Genomic DNA, 26882 nt, shown 5'->3' on the forward strand with positions numbered 1-26882 from the left:
GTAGGATGTACGGTATAAGCTACTTTAAAAAGCATTCAAGTGTCTATATTTCTTTGTGTCTGATTGCAGAGGGAAATGTCTGATAGGAAATAAACCAAGATGTGAACAGTGTGCGGCTGTATCCGATTGTCAAGAGATTTCATGAGAGAACGCACGTGAGGCATGACGGCCTTTTATCTTTTTTACTTATTTGTATTTTCTGGTATCTTTTCCTGTTGTACATGTATTATTACTTAAGTAATTTAAGAAAAAAGAAGTGACTGAGCACGGTGGCTGATGCCTGTAATCCCAGCACTTTGGGAGGCTGAGGTGTGAGGATTGCTTGAGCTCAGGAGTTTGAGACCAGCCTGGGCAACATAGTGAGACCCCGTCTCTATAAAAACATTAAAAAATTAGCTGGGCATAGTAGTGTGTGCCTGTTGTCCCAGCTACTCGGGAGATTGAGGTGGGAGGATCTCTTGAGGCCAGGAGTTCAAGACCAGCCTTGACAAGATAGTGAGACCCCCATCTCTACAAAAAGTAAAAAAATAAATAAATAAAATAAAAATAGCCAGGTGTGGTGGTACTTGCCTGTGGTCCCAGACTATTTGGGAGGCTGAGGTGGGAAGACCACATGAGCATGGGAGGTTGCAGTTGCCATGAGCCATGATCACCATTGCACTCCAGCCTAGGCAACAGAGTGAGACCCTGTAGTTAAAATAATGGGAAAGAATGCCAAACGCTCCTGGAGCAGGATGGGTGATGAGTATCATGAATACGATAGAGCAGGTGTCTCAGATCAATCCACAGCCCAGCAGTCAGCCCTGCCCTCCATTCCAGGCTGCATCTGATCCTGGCTTGGGGCTTTCCCACCAGGTCATCCTGGAATTTTGGGACCCAACTCTCCTGGCTAGGTGGTATTGGGCAAGTTCCTTTGCCTCTCAGTGAGTCACTTTCCCCAACTGTCCACGGGGCAATTATGAGACACACCATAGAGGGTTCTTATGAAGCCTGAGTTGACTTGCAGAGCATTTGCCATTGTGCTGGCACAGTAGACATGATGCGTTCTTGCCACTGTCATTATCCAGCAAGTCACTCACATTTCAGGGTGTCTGTATAATGCAGGATTCACACTAGATCAGCGTGCCTTCCAGTATTGTCCTTGCACTCTGCCTCAGAATCATCTAGAAAACCAGCTAAATGCAGATCCCCAGGCCTTGCCCCAACCTATAGAATCATTTTCAAACATCTGCAATGTCAACAAGTCTTCCAGCTGAGTCACAAAATGTTGAGCCCACGGAAATAAGATATAATTGCTAAGGTCCCTTTCTGCTCAGATGCTGGGGGTTTTCTGATGACCTGCCCAGCCTCTTGGCCTCTGCTACCAACTTTGTAATGGAAGCCAGGTCTTGACCCTGGAAGGTTCTACAGAATCCTTGCCATGGGCCATTCTTAGAAAATCATAGAGCACTATAATGGAAATTCTGTAGCCATTGCACAGTCAGGACACTGAAGACTAGTGAGAAGAGGGCATTTGTCACACGGTCGGCTAGGGATGGAGCCAAGAACACAGTCCTGGTGTCCTGACTGGGATAAAAGATGTGTGTACACATGCGGGGACACACACACACATAGAGTTATTCTTGCTGTAGATGACCCATGCCGTGTTCAGCACAAGGTCAGGGTCTCATCCACTGTCAGATAATGTGCTGTCCACGTCTCATTCATGCATATCCAAGTCTTTTCACCTCTTCTCAGTTTTTTTTTCTTTAGGATAAGGCTTTGGGGCCAGGGTAACAAGGACAGAAAAGGAAGGGACAGGAAATGTGAAAAGAGCTTTGGGGTTTTTGTTTTTTGTGACAGTCTTGTTCTATTGCTCAGGCGGGGGTGCGGTGGCACAATCTTGGCTCACTGCAACCTCTGCCTCTGGGTTTAAGCGATTCTCCTGCCTCAGCATCCCAAGTAGCTGGGATTACAGGCACCCGCCACCATGCCTGGCTAATTTTTGTATTTTTAGTAGACATGGGTTTTCACTGTGTTGGCCAGGCTGCTCTCAAACTCCTGATCTCAAGTGATCCACTCGCCTCGGCCTCCCAAGTGCTGGAATTGCAGGCATGAGCCACTGAGCCCAGCTGAGAGCTTTGATTTTAATGCTATTCCCTAAAGTTTTATTCTACAAGAGCAAATTATTGTCCTCATCAAGCAGATTTATTCAAAATTGTTACCTTGGCCCAGCTGTCTTGTTCTCTGAGCCTTTGGCAAACCCAGTGCCTGGCATACAGGAGGCAACTCCATGAGTGCTTCCTGATGCAGTAAGGTCACTCTTGAGGTTTTTAGCCTGAGTAAAACCCTCAGGACTTTTACTCAATAAAAATCCTGGAAGAGGGCCAGGCACAGTGGCTCACGCCTGTAATCACAGCACTTTGGGAGGCCGAGGCAGGTGGATCACCGGAGGTCAGGAGTTTGAGACCAGCCAGGCCAACATGGTGAAACCCCGTCTCTACTAAAAATACAAAAAAATTAGCCCAGTGTGGGGACAGGTGCCTGTAATCTCAGCTACTCAGGAGGCTGAGGCAGGAGAATCACTGGAACCCAAGAGGTGGAGTTTGCAATGGGCCGAGAACATGCCGTTGCACTCCAACCTGAGCAACAAGAGTGAAACTGTGTCTCAAAAAAAAAAAAAATCCTGGAGGAACAAGATTGCCATTTAATAAGGTGGCCATGAATTGGGGAGAGGACAAGGACCTTGGTCTTGAAAGCTCTTGGTTTGGGGTGTCTTTGAAGACAGTGGTTGGCAGCTCAGGACAGGAATCCAGAGTTCTGGGAGGAGTCACGGGCAGACAGTACTTAAGTTCATGAGATGTGAGTGTAAGAGTTAAATGAAGAGGAAAGAAACACGAAAAGCAGCTCAACAGTCAAAGATAGGTTTATTTTGGAGAATAAGCCTGAGAGGGGCTTCTGGCTGAGTTAGGTCAGAGGCCCTCTCTCTTACAGACTAAAGGTATTTAAGGGTTCAGGGTGGGAGAGCTTATCACAGGCTCGGAAAGTCTCTGTGTCTCTTTGTCTTGCTTATCTGGGAGGGAGAGTTTTTGTGTCTGTTCCTATACATCATCTTGCAGCTACAGGCATACCCTGAGTCTGCTTTTAGCTTCCCTATCTTAGGGCATCTAAAGGGAAAGGAATGTGCTTATTAGGGCTCACTGTTTTACTGGGACCCATTTTATGAAGGTGAAGTTTGGTGGTTATCCAAGAGACTTTCCCTGCTCCCTCTGTGCCCAAGCTGTCTTATCTGTGTTTTATTGTCTGCTCTTCCGGCTGCTTGTTGTTAGAAGAGAGGTGATTTCCTTGAAATGCAGGAGGTTAGAAAGGGAGCGGGCTGACTTAAAGTGGAGTTGTTTGTCCGAAATGAAGGTGCTCCTCTGTCAGTGAGGAGATGGCCTAGGGACAGAGCAAGGCCAGAGAGGAGGTCCAGGGCCTGTGCTCTTAAAGTTGGCCACCCCAACTTTAAGATGTGTGTTGGGGCAGGGGAAGGAGTCCAAGACTGAGCTGCCTGTGCATGAAGGGGAAACTGAGCGGGATGGTCCTCTTGGTTCTTGTTTCGAGGAGAAAAAAGGAATCTACTTGCTGCTGAAGTGTCCTATGTCGCCTAAGAGTCATTAGGATGGGGATTGAGGATTATCACTGGGTTTAGCAGTGGAGAGGTCGTGGGCCACCTGAGCAAAAAGTGTTTCAGTGGAGTGATGGGACAAACGTCTGATGAACAAGGCTCAGGAGAAAAGAAAATTAATCTAGGAAGTCCAGTATTTTGACGAAAAAGTATTCCAAAGACATTCATTTGACAATTTGTTACTGAGCATTTAGTGTCAGGCACTGTTCTGGGCACTGAGGATACAGTGGTAAACAAGAGACACAAAAGTTTACATCCTGGCCAGGCTCGGTGGCTCATGCCTGTAACCCCAGCACTCTGAGAGGCCTGGGCAGGAGGATCACTTGAGCTCAGGAGTTTGAGATCAGCTTGGCAACATAGTGAGACTCTATCTCCATTTAAAAAAAAAAAAAAAGCTTACATCCTAATGCAGGAAGAATATATAGTAACTAGGTCAGATGGTGATAATAGGACTTAGTGAGAAAAAGCAGGGGTGGGAAATCAAGGGGCTGGGGGCAGGCTGGTTTTAGATGGGAAAGTGCAGAGTCCACGGGCATAGATACGGGGAGGTAGGGAGGTGCAGTAGGAGCTTGAGAAACGTTCTTTTCCTATTTTTTTTTTTCAGATGGAGTTTCACTCGTTGCCCAGGCTGGAGTGCAATGGCGTGATCTCAGCTCACTGCAACTTCTGCCTCCCTCCGGGTTCAAGCAATTCTCCTGCCTCAGCCCTCCAAGTAGCTAGGATTACAGGCATGTGCCACCACGCCTGGCTAATGTTGTAGTTTTAGTAGAGATGAAGTTTCTCCATGTTGGTCAGGCTTGGCCTCCCAAAGTGCTGGGATTACAGGCATGAGCCACCACGCCCCGTCTCTTTTTTTAAATTATTTTTTTGAGGCAGTCTTGCTCAGTTGCCCAGACTGGAGTGCAGTGGTGCGATCTCACTGCAACATCCACTTCCCAGGTTCAAGCAATTCTCCTGCCTCAGCCTCCTGAGTAGCTGGGACTAAAGGCGTGTGCCACTGTATCTGACTAATTTTTGTATTGTTAGTAGACACAGGGTTTCACCATGTTGGCCAGGCTGGTCTCCAACTCCTGACCTTAAGTGACCCAAGTGCCTCAGCCTCCCAGTGTTGGGATTAGAGGTGCGAGCCACTGTGCCCGGCCCCTATTAGTTTCTAGGTTGAGAGAAATAGGAAGCAAGGCCATAAACAGGAGGACAGGTGAGCTGCAGAGGTCTGAGAAGATGTGACACAGGCGTCTAGGGCAGCACGTGGCCTGGATCAAGGAGAGGGGATTGTAGGAGACGGTGAGGGCTCAGGAGAGCTGTAGAAACTGGAGAACGGCCGTCTCTCACCAGCCTGACTGCGCTCCCTGTGGATGGCGCTGGAGGGTCACCAGGTCGAATGGATGAAGGGTTTGGTGGGTGAACGACGGCCAAGGAGGGTCCGCAGCGACAGCTGAGGGGAGGGTTGGGCTGTAGGTGCTGGGAGGCTGAAGAGCTACAGGAGTTGGGATGAGGGAGGAGCCAGAGGAGGCTGTGAGAGAAGAGGACACAGGGAGGAAGGGGAAGGTCCACATTCGCGTGCAGCCATTGTGTTCCAAGTTCACTTCAGACGTACAGCGGGGATAACAGATGCTCGCTGAGCCAGCCCGGCAGGACCACAGTGCAGCTGATGGTTGGGAAGCCAGGAAATGCACCTGTAATGGACTTCAGGGCTGATACCCTACTCTGCAACTGTGCTGTTCTTCTGTGAAAATCCTCACCTCCTCACTGGTCTCTCGCTGGGTACCTTGTACTTCCGAGTTAGAGCTGCTCATGAGCATTCAAGGGTGCTCTCAACGCAGTCCTCTGTGCAGGCAGTGCTATAAGCAGATCGCCTGTGACGTGCCACAAGGTTGCCACCTCTTCCCCTCCACAATCTCACCTTGATATTCTAGCGACAGCGCCATGAACACATCTTTTCGCAAAGGTCGTCAAGCCTGCTGGGAAGAAGTACATAATTAGAAAGCCCGTTCAAGGGCCAGGCCCAGGGCAGGTATTTTCAGGTGGATGATCTAACAGTCAAGCCTTGTAAAAATGCTGGAAGATGTTCCTCTCGTACTGTAAAAAAGAAACCCAGAGATCCTGAAGGGTGAGTGGCAGCCAGGAGTCAGGCTGTTCTGACCACTCAGAAACCCGCCGTACTAGGAGGGCAGGCCGGCAGATGCAGCTCTCATCCTTGCAGGGTGAGTCCTCGCTGCTATTTAGTTTTACACTCCTTTAGTCTTTAGATTAATAAAAATGGTAGAAGAAACATATTATATAGAAAAACTTCATTTATTCAAATTAAATTATGGTATGAGTTTCATATACAAATATATTCTGTGTGAATACTTAGTACAAAATGCTACAAATTTCAATCTTGTAAAAATGCAAAAATATTTGTAATATTATACATATGTAATTCCTTTAACATGACCAACATGTACAGTAGCTGACACATGCACTCTCCCTCGAGCTGAAGCTGCTGAGACAGCATCAAGCCTTTGGCTTCAGTGACATCAGCGCTCCCTCCTGCAGCTGCCTCACGGTGAGCCAGCAGGCCCTCCTCCCCAAACCCCCAGCTCAAAATGCTTCAGATTATGAGCCTTCACCAGGAGGAAACCTAGCTCTTCTCTGGCTAGTTAGAAGGAACAGTCATGGGGAAACTGGGTCCTCCTGCAGCCTTTTTATTTTTAAGATGGAGTCTCACTCTGTCACCAGGCTGGAGTGCAGTGGCACGATCTTGGCTCACTGCAACCTCTGCCTACTGGGTTTCAACGTTTCTCCTGCCTCAGCCTCCCAAGTAGCAGGAACTACAGGCACACACCACCATGCCCAGCTAATTTTTGTATTTTTAGTAGAGACAGGGTTTCACCATGTTGGCCAGGATGGTCTCAATCTCTTGACCTTGTGATCCACCTGCCTTGGCCTCCCAAAGTGCTGGGAACACAGGCATTAGCCACTGGGCCTGGCCCTTCTGCAGGCTTGATACCAGCCTGCCAAACTGAGAACAAGCCTCTACCGTGGAGAAGTGCAGTCCATCACTGGTCTAACTCGTTTTCATTCTGCAGTGTCTTCATCGCTAGCCCCCAGAGGGTCATACTGGAGAAAAACTGGCCCTCTGAGTTCCTATAAGTGGTGGAAGATGCTCGACTGCCCAGGGGGTCACCGCAGTGGTTGTCCAAAGCAGTCAGAGAGGAGCGGATCATGGCCATGCCATCCGCCTGCAGTGGCTCACCACCGGCTGAGGAGTCCACATCCGAGTAAGCATATGCCTGAGGCTGTGTCTGTGGCATCTGGGGCTTGGCAAGTTTACCAGGATCCAAACTCAGCTTCTCCTGGTCACTAACTCCATGAGGCTGGATCATGGACCGTAACTTGCAATAGGAGCCACCAGAGTGGCTATCAAATTCTGCCACAGAATCTTCCCCTGAGTGGACGGGGAGTTTCACCGACACCGGCATCAGCGTTACGGATGTGTCTTGGGAGAAAGAGTCTGAGCTCTGAGACTTCTCGAGGTCGGAGGTCTCGATGGCTTGGCTGAACTCCTCCAGCACGTCCGGGCTCTCGTCCCCAGTTTTGCAGTGCATCTTCTTGTGCCGCCGGAGCACTGCGGAGCGGGTGAAGCACTTGTTACAGATCTCACACGTGTACGGCTTCTCCCCAGTGTGAGTGCGGACATGCCTGCGGAGGTCGCCTGATCCCCCAAAACACTTCCCTGGAAAAAGAAAAACATTTATTTATTTACTTAAACAGGGTCTCGCTATGTGGCCCAGGCTGGTCTTGAGCTCTAGCCTCAAACAATCCTCCTTCCTCAGCCTCTCAAGTAGCTGGGACTACAGGCACATGATACCACACTTGGCTAATATACATATACATTTGGTAGAGATAGGGTGATGCCCAGATGCCCAGGCTGGAAAAAGATGTTTTTACAGTAGCCATTCTGGAAGGATTCTCCCCTCCCTCCTAAGACACTGAACAACCCTGATCTGAGGAGAGGGGGTCACCTCACAGCTCCTGCTCACTCTGGAAGGCTTTCCATTCCTGTGGGAGGTGCTTCTCCAGCTGCGGACCCCTCCAATGAACAGCCTTTGGGTTTTGAGTGTCTCAGTGTGAGTCCTTTGAGTCTCACCGAGTATCCCTGCACACGGGCACCATGGGCACCTGCCAAGCCCATGCTGAGAAACCACAGCTCTCCTCGTCAGTTTCACTGACATGTTCCTAAATCTAACACAGCCAATCTATAATTTAGAAACATCTTTTCTAAAGGTGTCTGTGTATTCGGGTGTTTTTTTTGTTTGTTTTTGCTTTTTGTTTTTTTTTTTTTGAGACAGGGTCTCACTCTTTCACCCAGGCTGGAGTGCAGTGGTGTGGTCTCGGCTCACTGCAACCTCTGCCTCTGAGGTTCAAGAAAGTCTCCTGCCTCAGCCTCCTGAGTAGCTGGGATTACAGATGCCTGACACCATGTCTGGCTAATTTTTGTATGAATATTTTTAGTAGAAATGGGGTTTTACCATGTTGGTCAGGCTGGTCTTGAACTCCTGACCTCAAAGGATCTGCCCACCTCAGCCTCCCAAAGTGCTGGGATTACAGGCGTGAGCCACCACACCTGGCCTGTATTCAGCTTTTGTTTTTGTTGTTGTTTTTGAGACAGAGTCTTGCTCTGTCTCCCAGGCTGGAGTGCAGTGGTGCAATCTCAGCTCACAGCAACCTCCACTTCCTGGGTTCAAGCAATTCTCATGTCATAGCCTCTCGAATAGCTGGGATTACAAGCATGCACCAACACACCAAGCTAATTTTTGTATTTTCTGTAGCGACGAGGTTTTGCCATGTTGGCCTGGCTGGTCTTGAACTCCTGGCCTTAAGTGATCCACCCACCTCAGCATTCCAAAGTGCTGGGGTTACAGGCATGAGCCAAGGCGCCTGGCCCTGTATTCAGCTTTTAACAAAATGTTATGCATTCCTCTCCAGGATCTATTTCCTTTCTCTGTGAATATGAAAGGGAAGGGATCTAGCTCCACCACTGGAATAGGTAAGATGAGAAGTAACTCAGCACATAACCTTACAAAGGCCACAGACTAGCCAAGAATGCGCTGCACAACTTACATGGATAAATATTTAGAACTTTTCACTTTACATGTCAATTCTCAGCTATCTAGCTCCAGTCAAGCAACGGGCGGGGTATGGTTTTTAAAGTCCTTGAATAATCAAACTGGATATGAGCTTACATGCACTAAACGTTGGGCACATTTTCCATATAAAAAATACTGCAGGCCAGGTGAGGTGGCTGACACCTCTAGTTCCAGCACTTTGGGAGGCTGAGGCAGGGGGCCTGCTTGAGCTCAGGAGTTCAGGACCAGCCTGGGCAACATAGTGGGACCTCATCGCTACAAAAAATAAAATAAAATTTAGTTGGGTGTGGTGGTGCATGTCTGGTCCCACTACTCAGGACGCTGAGGCAGGAGGATCGCCTGGCTGCAGTGAGCGGTGATCGCACCACCACGACTGCACTCCAGCATGAGCAACAAAGTCTCAAAAAAATTTAAAAAACCAAAACACCGCAGCAACACATCATCACAGTGATCTTTGCCTTTGTGATTTCACGTCTGTGTTTTGCCCACAATGTCAGGCTCAGCCTCCTTCACACTAGAGTGAAAGCATATTTAGTCTCCGTGTTGTCCTTACAGCACACACTTTACTCAGACATGTGGTATTCTGTGAATTAGAAGCTTCACTGCTGCACATGCTGGCTGCTTCCAACTGTTTGCTGCTCTAACATTAAGGTTTTTTTCTTTTTTTTCTTTGAGCTGGAGTCTCACTCTGTTGCCCAGGCTGGAGTGCAGAGGCACGATCTTGGCTCACTGCAACCTCCATCTCCCAGGTTCAAGTAATTCTTGTGCCTCAGCCTCCTGAGTAGCTGGGACAACAGGCACATACCACCATGCCTGGCTAATTTTTGTATTTTTAGTAGAAAAAAGGTTTCACCATGTTGGCCAGGCTGGTCTAAAACTCCTGACCTTAGGTGGGATCCGCCCACCCTGACCTCCCGAAGTGCTGGGATTACAGGCGTGAGCCACCACGCCAAGCCAAGTTTTTATCTTTCTTTACATCGTTTCTTCACGATAAATTCTCAGTAAATTACTGAACAAGATGGGACAACCACTTTTAGCATCCTTAATATGTAGAATTTTTAGTCATGATAGAATTCCCACCAAGAAAGGGGAAAAGGGGGCTCTCATCTCTCAAGTAGAGAGAAGCTTGGCTCTCCACCTGTGTCCCGGTGTGAGGAGGGCACAGAGGAACAGCGTCCACCTCCTGCACAGTAGGTCTAGTGGGGGACAGGCGGGTAGGCGCCACACTGCTGTGGGCTTGCAGGCCCCTGAATCAGGCCTGAGTGCTGCCACCCACTGGACGAGAGGCATGCTGGAGCTGCTCTGAATCAGCCGGGGAGGATGCCTGGAGGGCAGTGAAAGCCCAGCAAACCCTCCCTATAGTAAGTGGCTAATAAACCCAGGGAGCCAGGAAAGAGGCCAGCTGGAAGAACACACATGGCCGCGTGTAGGCCTGCCTCTTGGAAAGTGCAGTGAAACGCTGGGAGATGAGAGGGAAGGCCGACTTGAGAAGAACCATGAGGCCCAGGCGCGCATGAGACAGCGACAGCGCAAGCCTGCGAGTTTTCAACACTGAAACGCTTAGCGTGTGAAGCCCTCTTAATGTCAATCAATCTGTCTATAGATCCAAGAAAATGGAAACACACCCCCACGCAAGCATTTGTATACGGATATTATAGCTGATTTGCTGAATCCATAAGTCGACTACAAAAGACCCCATGTTGTATGAGTCCGTGCATAGGAAACGTCTAGAACGGGCAAGTAACAAAGACAGAACCTAGATGAGTGGCAGGAATGGGGTTGCTAATGCGTATAGGGCTTCCTTCTGGGGTGATGAAGATGTTCTAAAATGAGACCGCGGTGAGAGTTATACAACTTTGTGAATCTACCAAAACCCATTGAATTGTTCACTTGAAATTGGGAAATTTTATGGTATGGGACTATTGTCTCAAAGCCGTTAAAAAATTGACCCTGTCACGTAATGTTCCTGCTCTCTTCAGCTCTCCCACAGTCCCCCGAAGCTGACCTTGTCAGGGTGGAAAACCACGGGTAGTGAGGCAGGGAAAGAGCGGAACCCTAAGCGGGGCAGAGAGGGCAGAAGGGCCTACTCTGCTCCCTCCACTGCAGGGTCTGAGCAGCAGCAAGGCCGAGCTGGGGAGGGAGGAGAAAATTTACCTTTAAATCAAGTTCACAGCTGCGATAATTAGTTAGAACTGATATTTTATATCAGTGATTTGAGACTACATTACTGATTCTTTGAGATGAAGGTCTTGCTCTGTCACCCAGGCAGTGGTGCGACCTCGGCTCACTGGTCCTCCAGCTTCAACGTCCCCAGTACCCAGGATTACAGGCACACACCACCACGGTACGCTCCTACATTAGTGATTTAAAGTGATGAAACCTCCCTTTCTAAGAGTCATCAGAATGGTCATGGAGTTGCCTAAATCTGTATCCAGAAGATCTGTGTACAATTTAAATGGAGGGACAGAAACCAGGTTTCCTCTCGTTATATGCAGAAGTCCTGCTGGTTTCGGATTCCAGTTACAATCAGAATGAGCCCCTCCGAATGGTGCCCTGAATCCGGGCTCCCTAAGCTGGACTCTGTGCTGTTTCTTATTTGGTCTAAACACATCATCATGAAAGTTGCTGTCACTCATATTTTGCCCATGATTCAACAAGCACCTCAACTACTTGTGATGGGTACACACACTCCTCTTTAGAGGCCATGTGTGTAGGGATCCTGGCTCCAGCACTGTCATCACGGGTCATGAGTTACCTGACCCTGTGTCTCCATGTCCTCATTGGAGCAGTCAGGTGCCTGAAACCGAGGGCTGCCAGCTTTCCACTCTCCTTCCCGGATGCTCAGAACAAAGCATCAAGTGCCCACAAGAATGACCTCTGCTCTCTAAGTTTGGGGTCTAAAGAAGCCCACCCTGACCCCGGCATGTGCTCCTAATGCTCTGGCGGGACCCCTCTTCTGCAGCCCTAGGCCCCTCTCTTCATGTGCAGCGGCATGTCCTGCTCCCCCCAACTCTCCCAGCCGCCCTCCCTCTTCCCATCTGGACCATGAGCCCTCAGCACCTGGGACTCTGTCTTAGTCACCTTTGTACTGGGAGCATTTAGGACAGTTCCTAATACCTCAAAGACAAGCAGCAAATGCTTGACACACAAGTGAAGGAACGAACGAGAGATCACGTGAGGCAGTAAAAAAACCCAGTACTACTCCCATTTCACCTCAGAGAAAACAAAGGGCTCATCCCAGACACGCAATCAGCTAACGAGGGCTCGGGGGCGAAGCCCCTCCCACACACGGATGACTAGGGGACAGCCAGAAACCCAAACTCACCGCAGGCAGAGCAGCTGTAAGGCCGCTCCCCCGTGTGCCGAATTCTGTGTTTTACTAACTTCCTTTGCATATTAAAAGACTTTCCACACTCATCACAGGTGAAGACTTTATCAGCCGTGTGTGTCTTTTTGTGCTCCTTCAAATTACTGAAGTTACTAAACCCTAGAGAGACCATAACAGGTGTTAAGCTGAAGGACAGAGAACATTTTAATCAGAAATCTTCAAGAAAAATAGGAAAACACTCAGCTGTACCTCGACCACAGATGTCACACAAGTGTGGTTTTTCTCCTGAGTGAATAATAATGTGACGCTGGACATCGCCAGAGGCTGCAAACCTAGAATGTAATTTGAAAATTAAATTAAGAGCCTTTCTACATTACTGTGGGCCTTTATAACTGTAGCTCACTGAGGGAGGAGATATCTGCTCCTGACACTGTTCAGAATAGAATCTGAACTGGACTGCTTTCATCTGAAATGTGCACTGAAAAAATCCTTTTCTGTTTTTTTAAGGAAAGCAGAACATGATGCAAGTGTCTTGTTTTTAAAGCATTTTTTTTCTACCTGATTTCATTACACCTTCTTTCTCAGTTTTACAGAGTGCAAGACCACTCTATGGTTTAGCATCACTGCCTTAGGGGCTATAAAGAGAGTCAAAAAGGAGTCTCACAGTTCAGAGCCAAGCGCCCCTTCCACCCTTGCAGTTCTGCCAAGGTTCCTGGGGTCTCATGGGAGAGACCCTAGCTGGGTGCTGCCAACCCAAGGAGGATGACTTTGAGAGAGCCCGGAGTGAGTTCTGCCCTATCTAGCCAGGTGCCACCTTGGCTCTTTTCACTGTAAAATAAAATGCAAACAGGAGCTCAGAGTCTCAGGGACCAAGATGTATGGCTGTCATCCTCCACTGTGAATATCCCCAGAGAATAAGCTCTCGTCTTTCTGAGCCACAGCAGAGACTTACACCTATCAGTCCTAACATTGAGAACAAGGGAACTAAATGAAGAAAGGGAACCAGCATTCACTGAGCAAATGCTCTGTGCAGGTGATCAGTTACATGTTTTTTTTGAGACAGAGTCTCATATGTCGCCCAGGCTGGAGTGCAATGGTGTGACCTTGGCTCACTGAAATCTCCACCTCCCAGGTTCAAGCGATACTCCTGCCTCAGCCTCCCAAAGTGCTGAGATTACAGATGTGAGCCACCGCGTCTGGCCCAGTTACATGTGTAACAACCATTATCCCACTTAATCGTTCCTCAACACGGCCAGGCAGGCATTTTCACTCCCACTTTCCAGATGGGAAAACCAAGTTCAGAGACAGTTACTAACTTGCCTTAGACAGTAATTCCAACCCAGGCCCTCAGATGCGGAAATCTATATTCTTTACTTTCCACTATGCTTGATAGCAGAGTATGTTATATTTGGACGAAGATGCTGCGTATAGACCTGGTTTTAAACACATGCCTTGGCTAGGCAATGTGGCTCACATCTGTAATCCTAGCACTTTAGGAGGCCAAAAGATGGGTGGATCACCTGAGGTCAGGAGTTTGAGACAAGCCTGGCCAACATGATGAAACCCCATCTCTACTAAACATACAAAAATTAACCAGGAGTGGTGGCATGTGCCTGTAATCCCAGCTACTTGGGAGACTGAGGCAGGAGAATTGCTTGAACCCAGGGGTGAGGTTGCAGTGAGCAGAGATTGTGCCACTGAACTATAGCCTGGGTGAAAGAGCAAAAACTCTGTCTCAAAAATAAATAAATAAAAAATAAGCACATGCCTTACTCCGAAATGGAATTCGGAAGTTTCAGATTTCAAACCCCATGCAAAACAAGACACGCAGTGGCCAGCAGTGAAGTGACACCATCTGAGGTGGCAGGAGGCCTCTGCTCCTCAGCATCTGGAACGGGCAGCAGGCAGCAGATGAAACTGCGTCCTGAACTTGGCTTTTGGCGTTCAGGTAGCTACAGCAGAAAGGGAGATGTGCTGCCTTCTGCAGCTTTTGTTTGCTTTCTACCACTGGCAGAGACAATGGTTTCCCTGAAACTGAATCTAGAGTCGCTTTCTCCTTGGCTTTCCCCAGCATGTGCTGACACTGAATGTGAGGACTCTGACTTCTAATTCATCCCATGACTATCTCTTGCCCCAAGACCTAATTCAGTCCATGACTATCTCTTGCCCCAAGACGCTTCAGTATGAATTCGTAAAAGGCAGACACTCTGTACCATTTATTTTTATTTTTATTTTTGAGATGGAGTCTTGCTCTGTCACCTGGGCTGGAGTGCAGTGGTGAAATCTTGGCTCACTGCAGCCTCTGCCTCCTGGGTTCCAGCGATTCTCCTGTCTCAGCCTCCTGGGTAGCTGGGATTACAGATGTGCGCCACCATGCCCGGCCAATTTTTGTATTTTTAGTAGAGATGGGGTTTTGCCACACTGGCCAGGCTGGTCTCAAACTCTTGACCTCAGGTGATCCGCCTGCCTCGGCCTCTCAAAGTGCTGGGATTACAGGCGTGAGCTACCGTGCCCGGCCTGTACTGTTTATTTTTATGGTCCCATGTAGCACTTAGCATACAGCAGGTATCTAAAAAATGCTGAATCAATGAATGATTAAATAAATGCAAGTAAAAGCTACATAACCAAGGTGCGTACAGAGCTTCATGACTAGTACAGTCCCGGCTGATGCCTGTTGTTCTGGCACAACCACCAGATGACAGAGTACGAGGCCTGACTGACATATAGCCCAAGGGTGGGAAGGAGGGTTGAGGGTACCACCTGCACACACAGCAGAGAGGAGCTCCTCATTTACACCACGGTGCAGATAATTCCAGCTGCCACACACCTTATTCCATCTCAAGAATCAGATTCTTTCCCCAGGTCAAAATCCTAGCCACCCAGAAAGACTCAGTTCCCTTCTCCCAGGGACGGAACTCTCACAAGCTCTTACAGGCCCATGGCTTGTGGCACCTTCCACCACCTCCTCCTGAAATCTAGTCACTCAGCTGGCAAGTCCCATTTCCCCTAGTAGATAATCACCTCCTTGGGGGCATTAATCTATTATATTTCCAGAGACATTTTTAGAATGAATGAAAATTTTAGTATAAAATAATTTTGTTCTACATAAAGCCCCATTTCCTCTTTGGGACTCCTGTCCTAGATTTTCTTTCTTTGAATTAACTTTTCTTTTTATTATTCTCTTATGTGTCACGTGTAAAACCAGAAGGTTTGAATTTAACCTGTTTTCTGCAGTGGCGGAGTGAGCCCACATGTGGCTCATCTGTGAGCCACCACTTCGGAGGACACTGACTGCCAAAGACACTGAGACTCAACATGCTCCCTTCCACACAGAAGAACATGCCCAGCACTGACCTCTTTCCACAGATCTCGCAGATGTATGGTTTGTCACCAGAATGTCGTCGTAAGTGAGTCTGTAAGTTACCTGCCTGCAAAAAGAGGAAAAGAAAAACACACCAATAATGAAAGTTTTTTGTTTTTTAAATTATATACATTCAAAAGGAAAACTGACACATTTAGCCAGGTTTCAATCAACTTCCAGAAGAAGATGAGATACCCCCAACTCAAAAGAAGCCATGTGCAAGGGGATCAAGAACAGCCAGAGTGCCTGGCCACCTGCTGCACACGGCATGCATCTCTACTCCATCCTCCATGTGAGCCCTTGGCTATGTCCTAGCTCAGGCACGTACTATGCAGTGCTTCCCTCTTACATAGCACCCTGTGGAGGCTGCTTTGGTGGTCGTCAAGCCTGTACTTTAAACAGGCCTGAATGCATCTTATTTGGGCCATGTATTTGAAACATCATTTAAAACAAACAAAAAAGCACCATACATCCTTATTTCAGTGTTGTTTCTTTCTAAAAAACATGCTTTTGTTCATAAAGAAGGAAAGAGATTTCTAAAAAGTACTTCCTCTGGCAAGTACACGTGGTTCTTTCTGACAGGTTTCTTATCTTTACCTTTGTACAAAAGTGCAAATCAGGAGGATCACAGCAGCCTCTCAGGTGCTGGGCCACTGTGTTCCTAATTTCTGAAACTAGCAAGGCTTTGCCAAGAATAACACTGAAACGGAGATCATCAGATGGATTTCTATGTACTAAACAACAGGAAATCAATCTTAAATTACCTAAAGTACAGTGAAATTCAAACTGCAAATGCCTCAGATATTAAAAAAGCTATTTGCTAATGTTTCAAATTAGGATTTGGAAAATTTTCCATTGCTGTAATTAAGTTAATCATCTCAACCTGTTATTTTTCCCCATTTTAATTTTGTATAGTGTTCTGTTGCAAAAAAAAAAAGAAAAAGAAAACGCACTGAAATGAGCTAATATACCCAGTGGTAAAAATGAGCTGGCATCATGCACAAGATAAGCAAAAACCAAGAATGAATACTAGCCAACTAACACGTGACTTTTTAAATTTGCAAATTGTATTTTAAATAAAATGCAAAGATGAAGATTCATGATTAAGGTTTGAAGATGAGTTTGATAACGACTTGTGAGTGGAAACTAGAACTCCCAAGAATCAAAAAATGCCATCTGTGGACTATATAACATGGAAGATTCATCATGTCTGTCAAACGCTAGGAAACAGAGTTAGACATTACATTTAAGAATATGATAAATATGGCTTAGAGAAAAACTGAGATTTTCAGTAACCAAAGAGAAATACTTTGGAAAAACTTTGGAAAATGTACAGCTTTTAATAGAATGGCTACTGATAACAATAAAACAAATATCAACAGCAATATACACTTGCTGAACTTCAAATAAGGCCTTTTTATGTATTATCAAATTACCATCTATTTTCTTGAGATAATAATACAACTAACACTGTATTTAGATAAACTGTACAACTACCATTGCATTCAGATGAATAAAGTAGTTCTCCCAGTTACATGGTGGGGCCAGAAATTAATATTGGTTGGTGAGACTCTAAACTCCTCTACTTGTCAAGAAAACTTGAGGATGCACAAGTTTCTATGAATGAAATAGTGTGTTTTGAATATTTGATATGACAGTAGCTCTGCCACATAATGGAGAGTTAAACTAATACGCCAATGTTTTAAATTAGTCACTTGCAAATGTCAGAAAAGCTGATCAGTTATATAATAATCTGAATAGCACCATCTGCTGAACTGTTAAAGTAGAGCCCGCTTGTTTTCAGTTATTTTGTAAACTATGTATTATGATTGAAATGCATTCTGGGTCAATTCTTAGCAATGCTGCATTTTTCCTTTTTAAAAATGGCATAACAATTACTTGTTTTCAAAAGAAATATACTCAAATGATCTTCCATTTAATATTTTAAGTGGTAGGGAAAAAATGTTCTTTACCTATTTTGTACTAGAAATAATGACAATAATCTTTCTCTCTGATAAAGGAATGCATATTTCTGACAAACAATATAAAAGCAGATTAAATAAAACTAATGGATGAGTCAGGCAAAATATCCAATAGTACATTCGGATGATTTATTCCAGGTTACACAGCAAACTCAGGCCCAAATTATTAGAGCTTTAGTCAATTTTTTTTGTAAACTTTTGATATATTCTAGTAGTAAGGATATCCTAGGTGCACAGACCATGTCTTAGAAATCATCTACAGTTGTGTCCATAAAAATTCTAGCAAGTGGTAATAATAATCATTTCCTAAGAACTTACTACAAATGAAGCTCTTTGCTAAGTTGCTGCAAAGAGTATTTAACTTAGTCATCACAATGTCTTGTAAAGCAGTATTATTCATGTTTTACAGAGAAGTCAACAGAGGCTCTGAGAGGTAAGAACCAGCCTTGGGTCATAAAATCGGGATTGAATTCACTAATTCAGGCTTGCCTAGTGACTCCAAAGTTTGAACTGTTAAACCTTTGTTAAAGTTATTAGCAGTAAAGGAACTTTGATCCTTTCTAATACCATTTTAACTTCAGATGGAGTTGTTACCATTTTTAACAGAAAAACTCTGCTGTACAGAAGAATTAACGTCTGCCTTGAGGAATTTTTATAATAAACTCCTTCTGACGGGTACTTCAACCTCAGTATTTAAACATGAACAAACCCAGCGTCTATCATCTATTCCCTATCATGAACACTCTTATTGGCAGCTGAGTGTTTATATTTTAAAAAAGAGAGGAATCATAATCATTTAGAGATAAAAGGGATCCTGAATCTTTTCTTTATTTTCTTTTTTTTTTGAGATGGAGTCTTGCTCTGTCACCCAGGCTGGAGGGCAGTGGCATGACCTCAGCTCACTGCAACCTCCACTTCCCGAGTTTAAGCGATTCTTCTGCCTCAGCCTCTTGGGTAGCTGGGATTACAGGCCCATGCCATCACGCCTGGTTAATTTTTGTACTTTTAGTAGAGATGAGGTTTCACCATGTTGGTCAGGCTGGTCTCGAACTCCTGACCTCGTGATCGACCTGCCTTGGCCTCCCAAAGTGCTGGGATTACAGGTATGAGCCACTATGCCCAGCCGGGATTGCAGATCTTAAAAGTCAGCTAGCTCAGGAGTTTCCAGACTTTAGGATTTCATTAGGCAATAAAATTAAAAAGAAAAAAATGTAAGGATTCACAGAGATGTCACTTAAACAATAATTACCCTTTTGATAAAATGACACTTAACAGTAAAAGTGTGGGAAATATAACCTTAGAGATGAAAATGTAATAGCTTGGGTAAAGCTCATTAATTGTCCTTATTTTTGTGTTTCCACCATGGATGGGTGACATTGTCACCTCTGGCATGAGTCCACATCAGCACCCTGGAAACGCCTCCCATACAGTAATCCTGCAGAAGGCACTAACACCCCCGGACTTCAGCAGACAGCTGGCTAGACGGCGCTGCCGGGAGAGTAGCGCCTCTCAAAACCCATCTCTCTGTACCAGCTGCACAGTGTTTCTATTTCTACCTGCTTGGAGGAACAAAAACAATCCTACTCCTCTCCCAAAAGACAGCTCATTACGCCTCATTTTCTTTCCCGTTTCTCACACGACAAGCACTCAAAACTTGTCACTCTTTTGGTTTCTCTCCAATGCCCTCCGAACAGTCGGAGTTCTGCGCCACAAAGGAAACACTTCCCTCTGAGTGTGACTCAGTCACCCTCTAAAGTATGACATGGCTCTTCCTTGCAGAGATCTGGACATATACAGTGTCCAGTCTCAGGGACAGATGCAGCTTCTGTTGTCACTCTAAGACGATGCTAACTTCCTCATGCTGGCATGCCATTCTCATTATGTGGACTGCGGTTAACTTTTTAAAGAAGACTAACACACTAAATACTAAATTCTCAGTAAGCAGGATGAGAGATTCTTATTTGTAAATGTTTTTATACAAGAGCAATCCAATTCCCTATAACCACAAACATTTATTCTAGTTCATTACAAGAAAAGAATGTTAGGCATATAGTGGAGGATGGGTAAGCAGGCATCTTCTACTATGCATCCCTTTGCAGACAATCTGCCTTCTTGCTCTGCCATGCCAGGGACACAGGCTTGCCCAGTGCCTGCTTGTCTGCAGGGCTCACCTAAGCAATCTCTCAAGCACTTCATGCCCTCATGCTGTCCCAAACACACCTTTCAGGTAGAAAGGACTACTGTCTTTTCTTTGCCCACATTGTTCCTGTAGATACCTGTCAGCATTTCCAACATTTCACTGTACTTGATCACTTACATGTCTGTTTCTTCCTCTAAACAATAAGCACCTGGGCTGGGCGCAGTGGCTCATGCCTATAATCCCAGCACTTTGGGAACCGAGGTGGGCAGATCACGAGGTCAGGAGTTTGAGGCCAGCTTGGCCAATATGGTGAAACCCTGTCTCTACTAAAAATACAAAAATTAGTCGGGCGTGGTGGTGCGTGCCTGTAATCCCTGCTACTCAGGAGGCTGAGGCAGAAGAACTGCTTGAACCCAGGAGACGGAGGTTGCAGCGAGCCATGATCGCGCCACTGCACTCCAGCCTGGATGACAGAGTGAGACTCCATCTAAAAAAAAACCAATCTCTTGGAGGCCATGGCCATTTTTGTCCCCCCACTCCTAGCACATGGCAGAGCTCATGGACAGCACATAGACACTGTAGGCTTACAACAAACATTAAAACAGTTCCTTGTTCACCAAAATCCATACTTTACTATGAAAATAAAGCAGTAATATGCATCTGAATACCATCACGATGTATGACTCTACAGTCACAGAAACCTAACAAATGTACACAGATGAATGTAGAAGGGAAGGATTTCTGGATCAAGCAGGGCTACCCGTGGTAGGATTTAAGAGCGTTCGTACAGGTCAAGGGCTACAGCAGTGGTTCTCAACCTTGGCTGCACATCAAAATTGCTGAATTTTTAAAAATACCAATACCTGAGCCCCACTCCAAATCACAGAATCAGAATCTCTGATGTGAGCACCAGGCATCCGTGCCAGGAGAGAGGAGTGGAGGCGGACTGCAGCCTGCCTGAATGTCTGGTTTTAATTTATAGGGTCAGCGATGTAGAGTCAGAGAAGACATGAAAACGATGGAACTTCTGCTCTCATCATAATTTAAATGTATAAAAGGCTTTCAGCCCTAGTTTTTCATTTCATCTTCCCAAAAGTTCCATGAAGTAGTATTATCCCTATTTTAAAAATTAGAAAAATAAGGCCCAGAGAAGTTGTGACTGCTAATCATTAATGGTTATTAGTCCGATTCTCACACTTTTCCCATCAAACTAAAACTGCTGAGATGAAAATGGTGGGGGCAGGGAGGTGCCTCAGAAAGACTGGCATCTGAGGGTCATGGGGACACACAGGACAGAAGAAAGCGGATGGCAACAGGCAGAGAATGCTGGTGTTTCCTGAGGGCTTACTGGGTGCCAGGGACTGCTCTAAGGACTTGCCCTTATTAGCTCATTACACCTCACACTCTATGGGGTCAAGTAATCTTGTTATGAGTGTTTCACAGATAAGGAAACTGAAGGGCTAAAAGGTGAGCTTTCCAAAAGTCACAGTGCAGTTAAGCCCTGACAGAGGCAGAGCTCCATTCTAGACTATCCAGCCCCAGAGGCTGAACTCTGAACCCCAGGCCAGACTGGCAGGAAGAATGGGGGTGAGGGTGGCTCATCAAGAATGGCAGCTGGACTGATGAGCACTCAGCGCAGCTCATCAAATCCTTCCTGAACACCTGCTGGCTGCTGGGTGTTCTCCTGAATGGGAAAGAAGACAGAGCCCCAGGCCCAGCCCAGAAAAACTAACCACCCACGGGGATACAACCCAACCTAGTACAAGAAGGGAGACACAAGGACTTGGTGAATCCCAGCAGGCAGGGGGTCAAAGACTGGGAGGGTGAAGAGTCATTAAGGTGGCAGGTTTGGGTGTGTGAGAAAAGGAACTGACACCCTCAACAGAGGAAGAGAAAAACTGGAAGAGCCAGCTCTCGGGGGAATGCCAGAAAACACGTGCCTGCCATTTCCAAGCTCTGCGGGGCCTGCCCCTCGGCTCCCGAGGCACGCACTGCTGCCACAGGATCTACCATGCTCTGTGCGAGACAGTCGTGCCAGTGACTGTGCCCTGAAGAACTGCACCCTCACGCCCTGGAGCAGCTTCTGTCTGATTTACCTCTGGAAGCCCAGGGCGCCGCACAAGACAGCGAATAGTTACCTTCTGTTTCAGAGAGAAAGTAGGTTCCCACAAGCCATTTTCTATAGAACATTAGGTCTTGAGGTTTCTTTGTGTCCTATGCCCAGCGCAGTACCTGGCCCATGGGAGGGTATAACAAACGCTTCCTGAAGGAGTAAAGGACTACGTGTCCAAATGACCTTAAGAGGTCAGGTAGAGGCAGCAGTCAAAACAGGGAACAAAACTTGTTTCACCTGTTTTCCAACATCCTACAATCTACAGTCCCAACAAGAATAAGGAGACGACTTGTCTTCGGCCCATCCCAGCACAACGTGCAGCCACTGACCTTCACTCGTGAAACAGAAGACATACACTAAGTTTGGACTCATCCTTAGTGAGGGAAAAAAGTACTGTAAGAATTCACACGTGAAAAGTGCTGTTTTTCTCTCAAAGAACTAGAAATCTGTTTTCTTGAAAAGGATTTTTCCTGATTGATTCTGAAGTCTTTAAGTTACAGATATCATCAGAGGCTTCTCTCACAAGTACAAAAGTATGTCCCATTTCCAATAAAACAACACTGTTTTAGGTTTCCAATTATTAACAATAAATAAGAGTATTCCCACCTGAGAGAAATGTTTCCCACAAATGTTACATTCAAAAGGTTTCTCACCTAAAACAAAACAAAAAGACAACTTGTAAAATCATTACTAATATTTCTTCAATCATTTTTTGTTTAAATGACCTCCTATGTACAGTCAAAATGACATTACATTCTGTATCCTAACAGTATGAAAATGGGGAGTGTCTATTTCCTTATAGTTATCTCTAGCCTTTATTTCTACACAGAGATGACAAAAGTTATAGACGTATATAGAGTCAGAGTCCTGCTCTGTCGCCCAGGCTAGAGTGCAGTTGCATGATCTCGGCTCACTGCAAACTCCGCCTCCCGGGTTCAAGCGATTCTCCCACCTCAGCCACCCAAGTACCTGGGATTATAGATGCCCGCCACCACACCGGCTAATTTATGCATTTTTAGTAGAGACAGGATTTCACCATGTTGGCCAGGCTGGTCTTGAACTCCTGACCTCAAGTGATTCGCCTGCCTCAGCCTCCCAAAGTGCTGGGATTATAGGCGTGAGCCACTGTGCCTGGCCAAAATCTATATTTTCCTCTAAAATATTAAACAGTTCTCCAAATAGAACCTATGTTAAAATCAAATGTATTTATTTGCATCAAAGCAGACCTACATTCTGGAAGTAGTCTTTTCCTGTAGTTGAGATGAGTTTTCCTGTTGAGCGGCACGATCCTGCTCACTTGTTCCTCAGCCTGATGCCCCACAAGCACCAATTCCTAACAGACACAGGGTCACTTGTTCACACCACACCAGGTATGAACATAGAGAACCCCAAACAGAATGGGACCTCCTGAAGCACGAGTGTGACAGGCAAAGAGTCCCTTGCCGCAGTCTTCCTGCCTTGGTTGCTCAAGGAAGAAAGTAAGATTTCATTATGGGAGATGTGCTCCTCTGCCAACTTCTTTATCACCTCTAATTTCAGTAACTGAGTAACTGCACTTGCGGATAGAACAGATTCTAAGAATGGTACTCTACTACAGAAAAACCACAGCTGTAGGCTGGGCACAGTGGCTCATGCCTATAATCTCAGCACTTTGGGAGGCTGAGGCAGGTGGATCACAAGGTCAGGAGTTAGAGACCAGCCTGACCATCATGCTGAAACCCCGTTTCTACGAAAAATACAAAAATTAGCCAGCTGAGATTGTGCCACTGCACTCCAGCCTGGGTAAGAGCAAAACATTATCTCAAAAAGAAAACAAAACAAAACAAGACTGTTGGCCTCACAGACCCCCAAAAGGGTTCCCTAGACCATACTTTGAGAATTGCTGCTCTTCTCAGTAGAATATTTATGTCCCTGTAAGTATCTTTGCCATGACTGTATCTGTCATTCAAAGAGGTTCTTCCAGAATACACAATTTTTGATTCCTTTAAAAGCTAAGCAGGTAAGTTTCACAAATAAAAAATTACAACCATCAGGCCAAGCATGGTGGCTCACGCCTGTAGTCCCAGCACACTGGGAGGCTGAGGTAGGCAGATCACTTGAGGTTAGGAGTTTGAGACGAGCCTGACCAAAGAGTGAAACCCCATCTCTAGTAAATATACAACAACAACAAAAAAAATTAGCCGGGCGTGGTGGCACATGCCTGTAGTCCCAGCTACTCGGGAGGCTGAGGCAGAATAATTGCCTGAATCCAGGAAGTGGAGGTTGCAGTGAGCCGAGATTGTGCCACTGCACTCCAGCCTGGGTGACAGAGTGAAACTCTGTCTCAAAAAAAAAAATTGCAATAATCATTAGGCTGTAGGAGATTTAGGCAAAAGAGAATGATCTAAAGTTTTTTCAGGGCAAAACTAAGTCTGTGATAGTGCCTTCACATGGAATAATTTTGAACTACTAGTGATAATAACAGTACTTCATATTCAAATGCACTAAAATGTATCAAGGACTTTCATAATTATTAATGAAATTTCCCAATAATACAAGGTGGTAAACACCTATGCAAACTGGGAATCCATAGTGATAACGGAAGGTCACATCACCAAACACAATTATACATACACCTTAAAAGCAGTTGTTTTGGAAGCGTCTTGTATGTTACTTCTCATGCCTATAAGGTAAATGTTCATCTGTAATGTGTTATTAAACTCATGTTTAATTATAGGAAGAAAAGTAATATATATGTATTATATAACATAATGTGTGTGTTTGTGTGTGTGTGTGTGTGTGTGTGTGTGTGTGTGTGTGTGTATAGTATACCTTAGAAAAACTTTTGGGAGGCCGGGTGCGGTGGCTCATGCCTGTAATCCCAGCACTTTGGGAGGCTGAGGCGGGTGGATCACGAGGTCAAGAGATGGAGACCATCCCGGTCAACATGGTGAAACCCCATCTCTACTAAAAATACAAAAAATTAGCTGGGCACGGTGGCGCGTGCCTGTAATCCCAGCTACTCAGGAGGTTGAGGCAGGAGAATTGCCTGAACCCAGGAGGCGGAGGTTGCGGTAAGCCGAGATCGCGCCATTGCACTCCAGCTTGGGTAACAAGAGCGAAACTCCGTCTCAAAAAAAAAAAAAAACTTTTGGAAAAGAGAAAGAGGTATGAATTAAGATAATAAACCTTTGAAATTTCAATGTTTAAATTGGAAGAATTTTCATTTGAGAATATCAAATAGTTAAAGCTGATTCTTATTAAAAAGTTTACCTCCTGCCTCCCAAATCAGAATTTTACAAATTAGATACTCTGATTCCTTCCAAGAGAACTTTTAGAATTATTCAAAGTAAATTATGTTAGTCTAAATTGATCTACATTATGCTTTCAAAAAATAAGCTTAATCTAATTCTAAAAAGGCAACTAAATATAGCTTATCCATTTTACAATTAATTTGAAATTCTGAGTGCACCAAAATATACTTCTTTAGAGACAGATGGTTTGTCACATAAAAATAGTTGAAATAAAAATCAAGTGTGTACCTTTTTAAATTGGCTCTATAAAACCATTTACAAAACTTTAAGTCAGATGCATCACCAAAAGTGTAAAACCAAAAGCAGCTAATGCCCCTTATTTTGTTTAAAAACATCAATGACATAAAGCAATAGCAAAACTTCTTACAAAAACAAGAAGAGCCAGTGGTGTCTGAACATCTGCATTACATCCTTCCCTTCTGCCTGTGGGTACTGAATCAGTGTACCTGTATGAGACCGTTTATGAAGCTCCAAGTTGCTTGGGTGTTTAAAAGGTTTCCCGCATAATTCACACGCGTATTGTCTCTGGGACTGAAGTGTCTGGGACTGGTCTTCCAGTGCTGCCGGGTCTTCGGGCCTCTCTGTCTCACTAATGCAGTTATAATTCTCACAACTGACGGGTTCTTCACTTTCTTTTTCTTCAGTACTTTGGCTGCTAGTTTTCTCTAGGGTATTTTCACTAGCAGATTCCACCCTCTTTGTTAAACCATCATCCGACTTGGGTTCAGATGTTTGCTCTGCAGATTTCTGTGACTTCAGGAAATTGAGTTTCTTCAGATGAATTGCCTTTTTGAGCCTCATCTGCTTGACAGGTTGTTGGCATATGGCGTCTGACTCAGGGTCTGGGGCAGAGTCATTCACAGGCTGGGCCAGGAAGTTGGAAGGCAAGTGCTCAGAAGACTCCAAGATGCATTCGGCATGACTGACAGCACAAGGCTGGCTTTCTACTGTGGTAAGGTCTGCGGAGGTGCTAAAAACACAAGGCTGCTCAACAACTCGCTCCTGACTGGGACAAGCTGCATGTCTATGGTACTGCTTACTGTAAAAGTTTCTGAGTTTGTAATAGTGACTTGGCTGTTTGAAAGGCAGTTCTGTGCAGGTGCCATCTGAAGTATCAGGGGCTTGTTTTGATATTTCACCTGTGGAGTGATGAAGATTCACTGAGGGTGAAGCCTGTGAATGCGATGCATCCAACCCTTTATTATGCTGTGTGTCTGCCGAACATTCCGGCAGTAAATGAGGGGGGTAGTTGTTTTCACTGTTAACACAAGTGGCATCGGGGGTCAGGGTGCTTTGCAGAGACAATGTACTATTACTAGGCATGCCAGGTGGCTGTTCTACAGTGGCTGATTTTAAAAATGTGTGACACAGACTCAGAACATTTTGAACTTGCAAACACTGTGCTGTGTCCAGCATTACTTGTATATTGTCCTGGTTAAGCTCTAGATGAGAAGTATACATGAAGTCCAAGATCTGCCCTATGCCACTGACGTTTTTAATATTCAAGTGAAAGACATCATTTTTCTGGCTTGAAGAATTCTGAAAGAGGCCCCTGATAAAAGAAAGAATATCTGTTTACAGTGCCAAAAATCCATACCATCTTTTTCTTATAATAACATTTGTATATTAATATTAAAAAATACTATCCTATGAATGTTAAGACTTTCAACACAAGTATGTTTTAATCCTTTAAAACAATTTAGCAAACCATCCAACTAAATAATTCAGATGAATTAAATTAGTGGATTGGGTATTCAAACTTCAAATATATCTCAAAGTAAATTTTTGAAATATACTCAATTTTACAAATTTAAAAAAATTACATATAGTAATATGACTGATAAACCACGAATCAAGAAGATTCTAAGATAATTCCCAATATGACCT

General features: G+C 45.3%; 1 protein-coding gene across 2 annotated transcripts in view; it reads right to left on the reverse strand.

Moving 5' to 3' along the window:
* Positions 1 to 5922: 5922 nt before the first annotated feature.
* Positions 5923 to 26882, reverse strand: part of ZBTB49 (zinc finger and BTB domain containing 49) — a 31807-nt gene continuing 10847 nt past the window's right edge. For both annotated transcript variants that reach the window (XM_012466996.2, XM_012466997.3), the window contains exons 3-8: positions 25442 to 26547; positions 22309 to 22355; positions 15461 to 15534; positions 12356 to 12438; positions 12104 to 12265; positions 5923 to 7364 (exon numbers count right to left, since the gene is read on the reverse strand). In XM_012466996.2, coding sequence (XP_012322419.2) covers positions 6688 to 7364; positions 12104 to 12265; positions 12356 to 12438; positions 15461 to 15534; positions 22309 to 22355; positions 25442 to 26547 — 2149 coding nt within the window. In that variant the 3' untranslated portion in view covers positions 5923 to 6687. The remainder of the gene's footprint in view (positions 7365 to 12103; positions 12266 to 12355; positions 12439 to 15460; positions 15535 to 22308; positions 22356 to 25441; positions 26548 to 26882) is intronic.

Source organism: Aotus nancymaae, unplaced genomic scaffold, assembly GCF_030222135.1.
Source record: "Aotus nancymaae isolate 86718 unplaced genomic scaffold, 86718_ANA_hifiasm-v0.15.2.pri h1tg000006l, whole genome shotgun sequence".
NCBI lineage: Eukaryota > Metazoa > Chordata > Mammalia > Primates > Aotidae > Aotus > Aotus nancymaae.